At 38.8% G+C, this 12497-nt stretch overlaps 1 protein-coding gene across 2 annotated transcripts in view; it reads right to left on the bottom strand.

Moving 5' to 3' along the window:
* Positions 1 to 12497, bottom strand: part of BMERB1 (bMERB domain containing 1) — a 44786-nt gene that overhangs the window by 13502 nt on the left and 18787 nt on the right. For both annotated transcript variants that reach the window (XM_042828246.1, XM_042828247.1), the window contains exon 2: positions 8045 to 8168. In XM_042828246.1, the coding sequence (XP_042684180.1) occupies positions 8045 to 8168 (124 nt within the window). The remainder of the gene's footprint in view (positions 1 to 8044; positions 8169 to 12497) is intronic.

Genomic DNA, 12497 nt, shown 5'->3' on the forward strand with positions numbered 1-12497 from the left:
TGAAGGTGGCAGGACCTGAAAATACCAGTCCCTGGAGGTCACATTTTAGGCATACTTCACAGAAATTCAGAACGTTGTCTGAAGAAGCTGCCTATATTTCATTCTTACTGACATTGTTAAATTCTCTTGAGCTCAGCCATCTCCTCTGTCAGTTATGAAGTGTTACTGTCAGCTTCACTAGTAACAGGAGCAAGAGCATTCCTGGGAATGCCCCACTATGGAAGGAAATGTATCTCTATAAAAATTGTTTAAGATAATTTGTCTAAAAATATACAATGGGGTCGTTGGATATATATTCATAAGTGTTTAACACCTATTACAATATTATACAGAAGAGTGAATGTAGAAGCACAGGGACAACTCATATGTGTAGTTAATTTACATTGGTCTGTAGTTTTATTTTTTGTTGTTGGGCAGTAGAAGCAGGAACCTCAAGTTTTCTGTATCAATAGCATCATTAGCAGAATTGATGATAAACTTCCTTCTTTATTAGCTTCCACATTTGACCTTTTCTTCTTTTTAAAACCAGAAGAACAACCATCTTGTATCAAAGATGAACAGAATATAAAAGTATCTGGTATGAACTTAAACACTGGCAATCAGTCCATTTCAGGACTTTCCAGTCCGTTGCTGAACCACAGCTGATCTATTTATACTCTCCTGCATTTAGCAAAATGCAAGTGAGAGAGTCCACTGAAATTACAGAATCATAGAATGGCTTAGGTTGGAAGGGACCTGAAGGATCATCAAGTTCCAACTCCCAGGTTGCAGGTATGTTTGCCAACTGCTAGATGAAATACTAGGTCAGATTGCTTAGGGCCCCGTCCAATCTAGCCTTGAACACTTCCAGGGACAGGGTTTCCACAGCCCCTCGGGGCAGCCTGTTGCAGCACCTTATCACCTTCTCAGTGCAAAATTTCCCCCTGACATCTCATCTAAATATCCCCTCCTTTAGTTAAGAAGCCTCCTGTCCTATCCCAGAACCCTCTCCCTTTCCCCACTGACTATTCTTTCTCTGATGCAGCCCAGGATACCATTGACCTTCTGGGCAGCAAGAGCACACTGCTGGTTTGTGTTCAGTTTTTCATCTACCAGGACACATAAGTCCTTCTCAGCAGGGATACTTTCAAGGAGCTCTTCTCCAGGTGTGTATACATACATATCTCAGATTACCCTGACCCAAGTGCAAAACCTTGCACTTTGCTTTGCTGAACCCCATTAGGTTCACAAGGGCACACCTTTCAAGTTTATCAAGGTCCCTCTGGATGGTATCCCTTCCTTCTGCCATATCAACTGCCCCACTTGGCTTGGTGTTACTAGCAAACCTGCTGAGGATGCACACAATCTCATCATTACATCACTGATAAAGATGTTAAAGAGTACCAGTGCCAAGACAGACCTGTGGGGGAAACTGCTTGTTACCAGCCTCCACCTGGTCATAAATCATCGAGCAGAACCCTCTGGCTGCAACCTTCCAACCAATTCCTTATCCAACAAATTGTCCATCCTTCAAATCTCCAATTCAGAGATAAGGATGTGGGGGGGAGACCATGTCAAAGGTCATAACCATATACTGAAGGTAATCACAACCAAATGAATGAACCTCTCACTTCTGCAGCTCTTGTGTAACTTGGTGTTGTGTCGCTCTGCAGTGATCACATAAAGCTAGGCACTCAGCAGACATACCCCAGTGTACTTCAAAACACCAGTATGCTGCAGCTACCACAAAAGACATGAAAGCAAGAATCCTATTGAACTTCTGTTATGTGTTATTGTCCTTGTAACGAAATTTGACTATGAATGTTTCTCCATGATCAGTTTACACTAAATTTAAAATTCCACCATTGTGTCCAATATTATCTACAGTATAGCAATCATTACTATCTCACCTCTATTTCTACATCAATGTCATAGTAGCAAAAGAGAGATTTCTTGATTTTTGAAAAGTGGGAACAGGATAAATATTAAAAAGGAAAACAAAAAGTAAGCCTAATTGGGAGAAAAACCACAAACAAACAAATAAACAAACAACAGTAAAATACAGAAGAAAAAAAAACAAGCAAAAATGACTACAAGGGTTAATTAGTACTCTGGCTAGCTAATGAAACTGTGGGGCTACTATTAGGAGTTTATTACCAGGGCAATGTCAAGTTACAGCACACACATCCACATAAAAGGTAATTGCTTCTGACATTACAAGTCAGCCAATATAATAATTTAAAATGGTCCAAAAACCAGAATGGATCTGTAGAGAATTTGGATGATGCAGATGATGCAGATGTTATGAGCATTCTGGAGAAGAGGGAGTCAGCTAATAGTGAGACTGTACAAAGACCAATTTAAACTCTAAGTCAATGTGGAGGTAGTTCTGTTTTTTTCAGTGTTAGTTTAGCACTGTAATAACAGCACAGCCATTAAGCAAACACTGGATGCATTGTGTTTGTAACATTTTTATAGATAAAACAAGGTTTATGAGGTAAGAAAAATTATTTTCAACAATCGCCTAAAGCAACCTAGTAGGGCTTACTATTTAATATCCTATATGCCCTATATTAAAAAATTGCCATTTGGTATTGCCTACATGGCAGAATTAACTACTCCCAAGACAGCTATCACAGGTAGAAGCAACTTGCACAGCTTTAGTTCAAGGTCATACAGTATAGCTGGCTTCGAGTTCTGCTCTCCATCTGGGAGGCCAGCAGTATCAGGCACTGGCAGATTTCCCAAAGAGCATGTTTCATGATGACAGTGACTGCTATTTCTTATGAACTCAGTGCCTTTTCTATTCACAGCCATAGGCAGTATCTGTGGATGATGAAATCTCACCTATGCTATTAATACTTACTGGGTGAGAATATACTAATATATTTTAAAATACATGAATTCTGCACCACAAATGATTGTGAGCATCAGTTTTGATCTGTTACTGAATCAGCGGTCTGAGGTTTTGCTGCCTAAATGGAGCTAACGCATGTATTATCCATTTTTACAATCATGTCATTCAGCATGTAAATTTCCATGCTCTGCAGTGATATGAATCTTAGACTGCTTCTAAAGCCCCACACAAGCATCCAGAGCAGTAACACATTAAATGTGCAATGAGGAGAAAGCCGCATGAGCAGCTCTCTTGGCTTCTGGGTCTGTCATCTCACTAGGAAAGAATAAATGGAAGTGGGACGTAAGAATTTGAAAGGGAGAGCATGCATGTTCTAAAGTGGTATGTTTACTCTCCTCAGGCGCAAAGACAGATTGAAAATTTACATTTTGACCCAAAACTCATCTTACAGAGAACATTTTAGGGAATCAGCTGAGAGAAGTATGAGATAAGAATGAGAGGGAATGCCAGCTAGCTATAAACTGATGCTCTTACGTACATATTGTCTGTCTCCTATCACTGCGGGCTGAGACTTCAGCTCCTCTGGAAATAAACCCGGAAGAGCTGGAGATAGCATAACTTAAAGAAATTACACACTATAAGTTGTGTAGATTTTTGTGCATAGGCATTTGTCTAAAATGTGATTGTACAATGCAAATACGGGCATTATTTAATTGAGGAAATCTTAATTTTATAATCTGAAAGTGTGCTTTAAATAAACATCAGATAATTTTCCATAGCAAGTATGTATTCATCTGGAAATAACACGGGAAGAGCACAGCTGTCTTCAGCTGCCCTTCTTTTTCTTAAAGGAGGCAACAATAGCAGGGAGCAAAGCGAAGGACAGGCCTACAAAGGCTGATATCTGATATGCAGGTTGCACCAAGGTCTGAGAAACACTGTGACTTGTAAAGTGATTGTTTCAGCTGATTCTGCTTCCCATATTTCTTTGTATCACTAAAAACAAGTAAAATCAGAAAGCTGCCCTTTTTGGCACACACCACCACCATCTTAGAGAAAACACAGGTATTCCTCTTCAACAGACAGCTGCTGGTCTGGCACTACAAACAGCAGATAGTGCTCTGGGGAGCTGTGGCCCATACATGATTGGTGAGCCCAGTACAGGGATACAATGTGAAACACCATCCTAAGGATATCTTCTGAATTTTAAGACAATTTTGATGAAGTCTATGCTCAAATTTTTCTCTGGTGGGGGATGATGCAATTTCTGAAAGCTGTCAGCAGTAGTCATAGTCATCAGAGACGGTCATGGAAAAACACAGTGCTTTGAGAGCTTAGCTGGCAGCCCACGGCCCTTCGTGCCATACAGCCTGGGACAAAGTAAAGGAAGCACACGGAGCCTGTAAGGAAGGAAAAACTCCTGAAAACCACTGGAACGGGAAGGTAGGTATCAAGAGAAGGTCTGTGCAATGGTACCAGAGATGGGTGACCATTCTGTATCGCGTGGCTGAGCTCCCACTGGCTGGGCAGCCATTTTGATCACATGGCTGAGCACACACAGATTGGGCAGCCATTTTGTATCATGTGGTTGAGTTCTCACAGACTGGGTGGCCATTTTGTATTGCGTGGCTGAGCTCCTTCAGACCAGGCAGCCATTTTGTATCACGCAGTTGAGTTCTCACAGACTGGGTGGCCATTTTATATCACATGCCACAGACTGGGTGGCCATTTTGTATCATGTGGTCGAGCTGCCACACATCTCATTTTCCTTCATACAGTCTAAATGCTTGTTTCACCCACGAGAACCAGCAGGCATTGGCATTGCCTCCTGTGGTTCCACAGTGGAAAGGGCTCCCTCTAAAACTGAAGTATAAAGTATGTTCCTTGTTAAAGGGGTTATTGGTGCCCTTCCCCTTTAACCAGGACCATGAACCTGCAGCAGGGTGAGTTCTCTTATCTGGTGACTGATTTCAGCATCCTGAGAGTGACTCTGACTCCAAATCTCTTTCAAAAGGTGGAAATTTTCTACCTGCAGAGAGGAATCTTTTTGTCATTGACTTGGAGCAAAGCTGTAAGTAATTTTAGCATCCTGTAGAGCACAAAGTAAGTTGCTTATTCAGTGAGACTGCTGCAAAGAGATGGAACTAAAAAGAGAGGAATTAATTAACTAAAAGAACAAGTTTTGGTATTTTAAATCAATACGTGATCACAGAAATGTATGTGAAATTTGTTCAAATACAATGGGCATTTTCTTTAATTTTGAAAACTGAAAATCCAGTGTTGACCTACTGATATGTGTGATAGGCATTGGCTGGAAGATAAGAGGGCAAACAGAATCTGCTTGGATTTATATCAGAAAGAACCACATACACAGTGTTGCATGGTTTTTGAACACTGCTCAGTACTACCTTTTACGCTCGATACCATTAAATCAATTTTTTTCTAAGCTTAATTCCACTGCCTGATTCCTTTCCTCAGATCTGCCAGGTCTTGCTTTGAGTTAATAATGATGATTAAGTAACTGGCTTTGATTTCTTTGCCGTCCTACTCTTTCTTTCACCCTACAGGGTGACTCTTCTAAAGCTGTTAGTGATGATGAACCACTCTGTAAAGATTTTATTTAGATACTGAAGTGTTAGCACCTGTGAGCACAGTAAAGTACACTGCTGTAATGACAGAGGAGCGACATATTTCATTTATCCCTTTTGTTGTCCTACAGACTTCATTAGTCACCGGTGTTACTTTGTTTAGCAGAGGAAAGGTAATGTTAATCCTTACATTAACACCCACTACAATAAGGCCTCAGTGCCTTAACTTTCAATGTAAGCAAAGCTGACTGTGTATCTTGCTAAGGACTCCCTCATTGGAGTTCGTGTTCCTTGAGGCCGAGAAAACCCCACAGACATACTATACAGACAGTAGCTGAGGAACTGCCTGAAAGAATATTCACGATGATCTTGCACATCAGCTGATTCACGTATAGAAGAGTGCGAACATGCAAATTGACTGCTGTCCCTCTGAGCGTCCAGGCCTTCCTAGACCTTCCTAGATCTGTTTCTTCTGCATTTGTACTGGCTGCTATGCTAACCTGGATCAGTTCTCTGCTGCATGCGCTTTACTTCAAGGCTACTGCATTTCTTCATGCAAAATATTGGCATAACAGTAACAGTATTGAAATTCAATAAACACTGTTGCAGAGCTGTTTCAAAAATCAGTGACAGTGAGTTTCATTATTATTCTATCTCAGTCTGCTTTGTACTTCTTCTTTGAAGAAAACAATAATTTCAATTAGTAGTTAGAACAAGTTTTTTCCAGGAATTAAGCCTCCATAGCTCTAACAGGGGAAGAGTTTGCACTGATTTTCATCAAAAACAGGTTTGGTTTGGAGTGTTTTGTTTCTTATTCTTGAGTGCAAATGCTTATAAAATACAATGTCCATGCTGTGAAAAGCTGTGGTGATTGCTGGTTTAAGTAAAGCTGAGAGCATCATTAGTGCTGATGATACACTCAGTACATAAGCTCTCCAGCTTACTTCCTTTTTTTTTCTTTTTTTTCTTTTTCTTTGAAGTAAATCTACAATATGCTTTCTTCTAGCTTTGGGATCTGGCTACATGTGAATACAAAAACTGAGAAATTCAGCGAGACAGTGAGAAGAATGAACCATTATTTTTAAAAAAAGAACATATAATCTATGGCTGGATGTGAAACTGATATGGAATTTATTAGTTGATCGTTTTGTTCATGCTTTGGTAGGAACTAAAAACCACCCAATTTAAATCAAAGGAATTTCTATTCTGTTACTCACTTCTCTCACAGCGTGAGAGAAAAAATGGGAATGCAAACATTTTCTCCATTACTATTTGTATGTTTTATTCTTTTGTTGTAAAAGAATAAAAGGCTAAAGGAAGTGTAAGATCTAAAGTGATCTGTTTCTCATTAGAGCTGATCTTTGACTCCCTGGTATGAGCATAGGTGCAGCACTACTAGTTGGCAGGCACACTGTCCAAGTCAAATCAAGCACAGTTTCATGCAGGTTTTACAGGTAATTCATGGGGAAATCCAGTCCTGTCAGAAGAAATCAACTCCTAACATTACTTAAAATCATAACCTATCACAGATTTCTAGTCTTGGAGCACTAGCAATCCACTCCTTCAGGAAATAAATGAAAGAAATACATATGGCTGCATATAAAGCCTTCTCCAGCATGTCCATGAGTTAGAGTTAGGTAACTTGTCTGGCTAAGCAGGTACAAAACTTGGGCCACTGAGATAACTGAGTTGTGATGTTTGTCCAACAGGAGGTTAATAGTCAGCATGTTGTTAAAAGATAAATAAAACTGACTCACTGTGAGTGAAAGCTATTTAGAATGAAAGGCAGTAAAGAACATCTGCTGCTGTACTACTTGAGTATTACTTGCAACATCCTTTTCATTTGTCTTTATTGTTAGGAATAAAAAGTAAAATATATTTTTTTAATGAGACAAAGTCAAATATATATATATATATTTAATTCCCAAAGGCTATTAAAAGAAGCATGTGCTAATTTAAGTGATTTAAGTGATTCAGCAATTTAAGAACACAAACTCTATGGACTCCATCATCAGAACTCTATTGGTATTCATTAACATTCATTTGGGCTCCTATGTCTGACCCTTTCGGCAGTTTTGAAAATCTCTCATGGAATACTGTTATTTAATTTGATCTATGGAAATGTATTTTGTGTTTATAACTTAATGGCTTTCATTTAGAAACGTCAAATCTTGGCTGCTGTTACTGTGGAACACAGCGTGCACTCTTGTGTCATGAACTAAGACCACTAATGAAGTGAGGAATAAAGCCTGAAATAGTTTAGACTTCAGAAGCTCCAATCTCCTACCTGTTAATATTTCCTTCAGACAAATATCCTTTCCACACAGGATTGAAGTCAGGTACAAAAATATGCTCTGTAGACACGTACTTTGCTGAAGTTTCCTTTTGTACGTAACACATCCCATTTTTATCGTCTGCAAATCATGCTGAATAAAAAAGACAATTTCCTTTGCAACTACAAAAATCATTTCCCAGTGGCATTTTGCAAGCATTCACCTAGCTGGGATGCTCTTTATCTTTCTTCCTTTTAAAATGTCAAGCAGATAAAAGTCTTCTAAGTAGCATTCTTTGCTATTTTGATTAATTTTGCATAGTGTTTCCGAGAGGAATTGATACTTACATAAACCTGAGTTCTGATTCTCTTCTGACTAAGACTTCCCGAAGTCTCTGGATCTTTGCCATCTCTAGCTCTATTTCCTCGGGCATCATTGTTGTTTCAGCCATTGAAATGATGTCAAGTTGATCTGCATGTGAAAAAGAGAGAAAATAAATGAAGCTGGTCAAACTATCTTAACAGGGCTTTTTAGGAATGCAAATTCAACCACAGAGCTACCTGGCTATGGAGTAAGTGCTATTAATGCACCTTCTAGCTGAGTGCTACATTCACTGGTTTCTGTGGTGTTTTGCTTGTTACTTTCAGTGTAACCATTTTGAAGAATCCGTAAGTCAAGTGACCTTTATTTCTAGTCAGAATCTATCATAACCCTAGGGAATCCTAACCCAGTGTTCACTCCAGCTCTGGTTCCTTAGTTGGTATGACGACACATTTTGAAAGAATAGCATTAGCTACCAAGCTCATTCAAAGCAATTACTTGCAAGCATTAAGAGTCCTGTCTTAGTGTAAACCAATGAGGGTTTCCCACTCCCATTCCCAATTCTTGAAACACTTCATGCCATTCCATTATCTCAGCACGATCAACAGCAGAGCCCAGAGAATGGCTAAAGATGTGACTGGAACTGATGTAGGGCCTATTCCTCTGAGGAGGTGAGTGTTCCTACTGAGAGCACTGATTAATTTCAAACAAGACTTGAGACACTAACACATAGAGTGCCTGTGTATTTTGGCAGACATATCCCTGAAAGGAGGCCTGTTCCAACCCCATGAAAAAGAGGGGGGAAAGAAAAAAGAAAAGAAAAAGGAGAGGTCAAAATGATTATGCAGAATAGAGGAGCCAAAAAGTATCTGAAATAAAAAAAAAAAAACCTGCTCAACTAATTATGAGATGAATTCCAAAGCCCCTCATGATGGACTAAGCTAAGAAGAATTTCCAACAGGAACATGGAGTAAAAATAAAACTACAAAATCTCAACCAAAAAGCATCCGAAAACGCATCTCTCTGCATCAGCTTAGTTTTACAAAGACCTGTTCTCCCAGTATGGAAACAAATTAATGGAATTCTAGAAGATAGAAAAATAAATTCTTTGGGCCCTATATTTTTTTTCCTTGAGTTTTTTTGTTTGTTTGTTTGTTTTTTCTTTTCTTTTTTGAGGGGCAAGGAGGCTCTTTTGGCTTTCTTGTTGTTTTAAGTTATCCTGTTAGTATTGCCTGCTACTTCTGTGTTCAGTTCAGCAGGAAGGAACTAAATTTAAAAATATAAGAAATCATTAATTTTTTAAGAGAACTGAATACTGGGGGGGGGGAAATGACTATCGCTCTCATACAACAACAGTCATCTGACAGTAGTTGTTCTTAAAACTCAGGTTGCAAAACTGGTTGATAGAGTAAGGCTATTTACTGCCTCTAGAAGATGGGCTTTTTATCAGAAATCATTGTGTGTGTTGGGGTATATTTACTTGAGGTATAGCGTGGATGGTTTAAGAAGTTTTGTTACAGCTCTGTCATTGACAAAGTAGTGACATGTAAAGAGTAAGGCTCCTGAGTGTTCTGAAAATCCACCTACCTAACAGGTGGTCAGAACTGCAATACAGTACTCAACAGATGTTCTACATTCTTTTGACTGCTGTTCAATAAAACATTGATCCTCTAAGTATAGTTTTGCCTCTTGTTGCTTTTCAGGCCTGTTGAGTTACTTTAACTGTAGCAAAATTAGATTTGAAAATTTATTTCTCAAAAACATATTAAGTAGGAAATAGGAAGCTACCATGAATTAAAGCCAATAATATTGGTAATTGGAAACTGAGCCACAGATATAATACACATATACATGTTTTAAAATTAATTCTCAAGATCTCAGAAAAAGGGATGGGGGGGGGGAAGGAGGAACCTTAATCCCACTCTGCAATTCTAGCTCTAAGTGCCCCAGTTTTACCCTCTGGGTCAGATCACACCGTGATTTCAATACTTCAGGAGGGGAATTATGAACAAACCTCATGCCATATGTGCCTGGAGTCAACGCTAGAATTATTGTGACAAGCGCTAGTCTAGTCTGACCCCTGCAGTACAGTCACAGATTCTCCTTCACATCCTACTCAACGTGTGTTTGAACCAGAGAGAATATTCTTGAAAGGTATCCAAAATTATATTGATTTCAAAGGAATCCAAAATATAAGCAAGGCACCACAGGTTTAAAAGTAGAGGTAAATAAATATAGAAACCGTAAGATCTCAGTTCACAACCTGCCTGCAAACTTAGGGATGCAACTAGAACAACACAGAGACACAAGGAGTATTGCAGTTTATCTCCACAGCAGTACATGTCCCATGAGCATACTGTAAATAAATTCTCATAGACATTTCAGACTGGAAGGAAAAATAAGAAGAGTTAAATTAAAGCAACTCTGAGGAAAAAAAACCAAACCCAACAAACGAACAGGACAGTTGAAACAGGAAGAAATGTGGAGGTGAGGATACAGAGTATGGTGATACTGTGGTGCTTGAAGAGATTTTAAAGAGCCAGTTCTGGAGGGGTACATACGGTTTTCCAAGAAGGAACTGAAGGATACAGTCCATACTTTATGCATGTTTATCTGTACACTTTTAAGGAACTATGTGATTTTGCATCAAATCTTCAGCTTTCCTGAAGCTCCCTTCCTAAAGGTTCAAAGGTAAATGAGCTCCTTTGACAGCTGCCCATTTACTTTATATATACATGAGTCCATAGATATCACACACTCAATAGAACTGACATGTGCTTTGGCTCTCACTGAAGAATATCATTTTTAAGAAAGGCTTTGAGGGGAAAATATGCAATTGGAACACAGTACTTCCTGGAACTTTTGAAACAGTAGAGAATAAGTGAGAGGATACGTGGAAATATAAGCCCCTAAAGAGGCCACAGGCCAGGATTCCCACCATATACCTTCATTGTTGTGATTCTCAAAAATCACCAACTTGTTTGTGCCTGAACTTCTCTTCTAGTACTGAAGATAACCGGCCTATCCTGAAGGATAATTATTGCTCATAAAATGTTTTGTGCTCCTGCAATGAAACCTCTTGGAAATGAATCTGTTAGCATTATTAAGGCTTCAAGTAAAGCTCTAGCTCTGCCCTAGTGATGAATGACACCTTTAGTGCTCTGAGACATGGTTCTGTACAGCTCCATGTCTCTCCACATCTCTCACCTTTTCATAACAGAAAGGAGAAACATTTCATTTTATTTAAAGCAGATGTCTCAATCAACTTTTTTTTAGCATATATTGTTGTTACAGAAATCAAAGCTCAGTCTGGTAATGAGCCAGAATTCATAAAGCAGAAGAGAAAGCAACACAGATTAGTCACAGCTAGTGACAGGATTGAATTATTCCATGCTGTAGAATCCCCAGGATAATTTCCGGTGACAAAGAAACAAGTAAAACATTATTACTCTATGCACAAAAGGATATTAACATGAAAATAATTACTATATAGAAATAAGATTATTGAGCTATTACATATAATGAGATTGAGTGGAGAGGTAAAACAGAAGCTACTTCTGCATATGTTTGCTTCAATTTAAATGTAGACTGGCATAGTTAAAACGGTTATTAACTTAATGATCACACTGCATCCTCAGCATGCCAATGACAAATGGAACATTAGCCACCTGTGATGAAAGCAACAAAAAAGTGAAATATCTAGTAAGTTGGTAAGCACAAAGAAAACTTTAAAAGAAGCTTGAAGCAACAAAAGGAGAAATGGGAGAATGCACTGTACCAAGTAATAGTTTGAGAACAATTAGTAAGAAAAGCTGTACAGAAATGTAATAATCAGTAAGAATCCTGCTGCTGTCACTTGATGCAAGCACAGTGTAGTCCACTGAGAAGCTCATTGTACTCTACAACCATTAGCTTGTTTAATTCTACTAACTCTCATTTGGGGGGGTTTTTATCATCATCTCTCTTTTTTTTTTTTTTAAACAACAACTAAACACCACAACAAAAAACAACAGATGCATAGAGAAAGTGAAGTATATTAATAATGCAAATAATACCAAACCTGTGCCTCAGGAACCTAAACTATATCATTGTTATTCAGGTTGCATTCAACAGCAATTGGACCTCTATTCTGTGAACACCTATAGCAGCACACAGACAATGTGCAGTCCAGAGGCAGTAGGAATAATGAGTTGCTTATGAATACACAGCAAGTCTGTAGCAGAGCTAGTTCAAGGTCTGATGGATCACAGTGTCTCTTCAGGACATTGTTCATCCTTTTCCATACTTGTGAATTTGTTGTGTTTGGAAACTGTGAATTGCTGAGCCTTGAATAATCACCTCAGTGTTTAGTAACAGAGGAGCCATTCCAGCAAAAGTAAGGATAACTACTCAACTATCCTGCCACTTTTTAAGTATTCAAAAGGGATGAACTCTCTTAAAGGAGATGCTGTTTCATCAGCCTGTGACTTCTGATAGCTC

The sequence above is a fragment of the Centrocercus urophasianus genome, unplaced genomic scaffold (genome assembly GCF_019232065.1).
Source record: "Centrocercus urophasianus isolate 14NV4802_14NV808 unplaced genomic scaffold, USGS_Curo_1.0 seq_29, whole genome shotgun sequence".
NCBI lineage: Eukaryota > Metazoa > Chordata > Aves > Galliformes > Phasianidae > Centrocercus > Centrocercus urophasianus.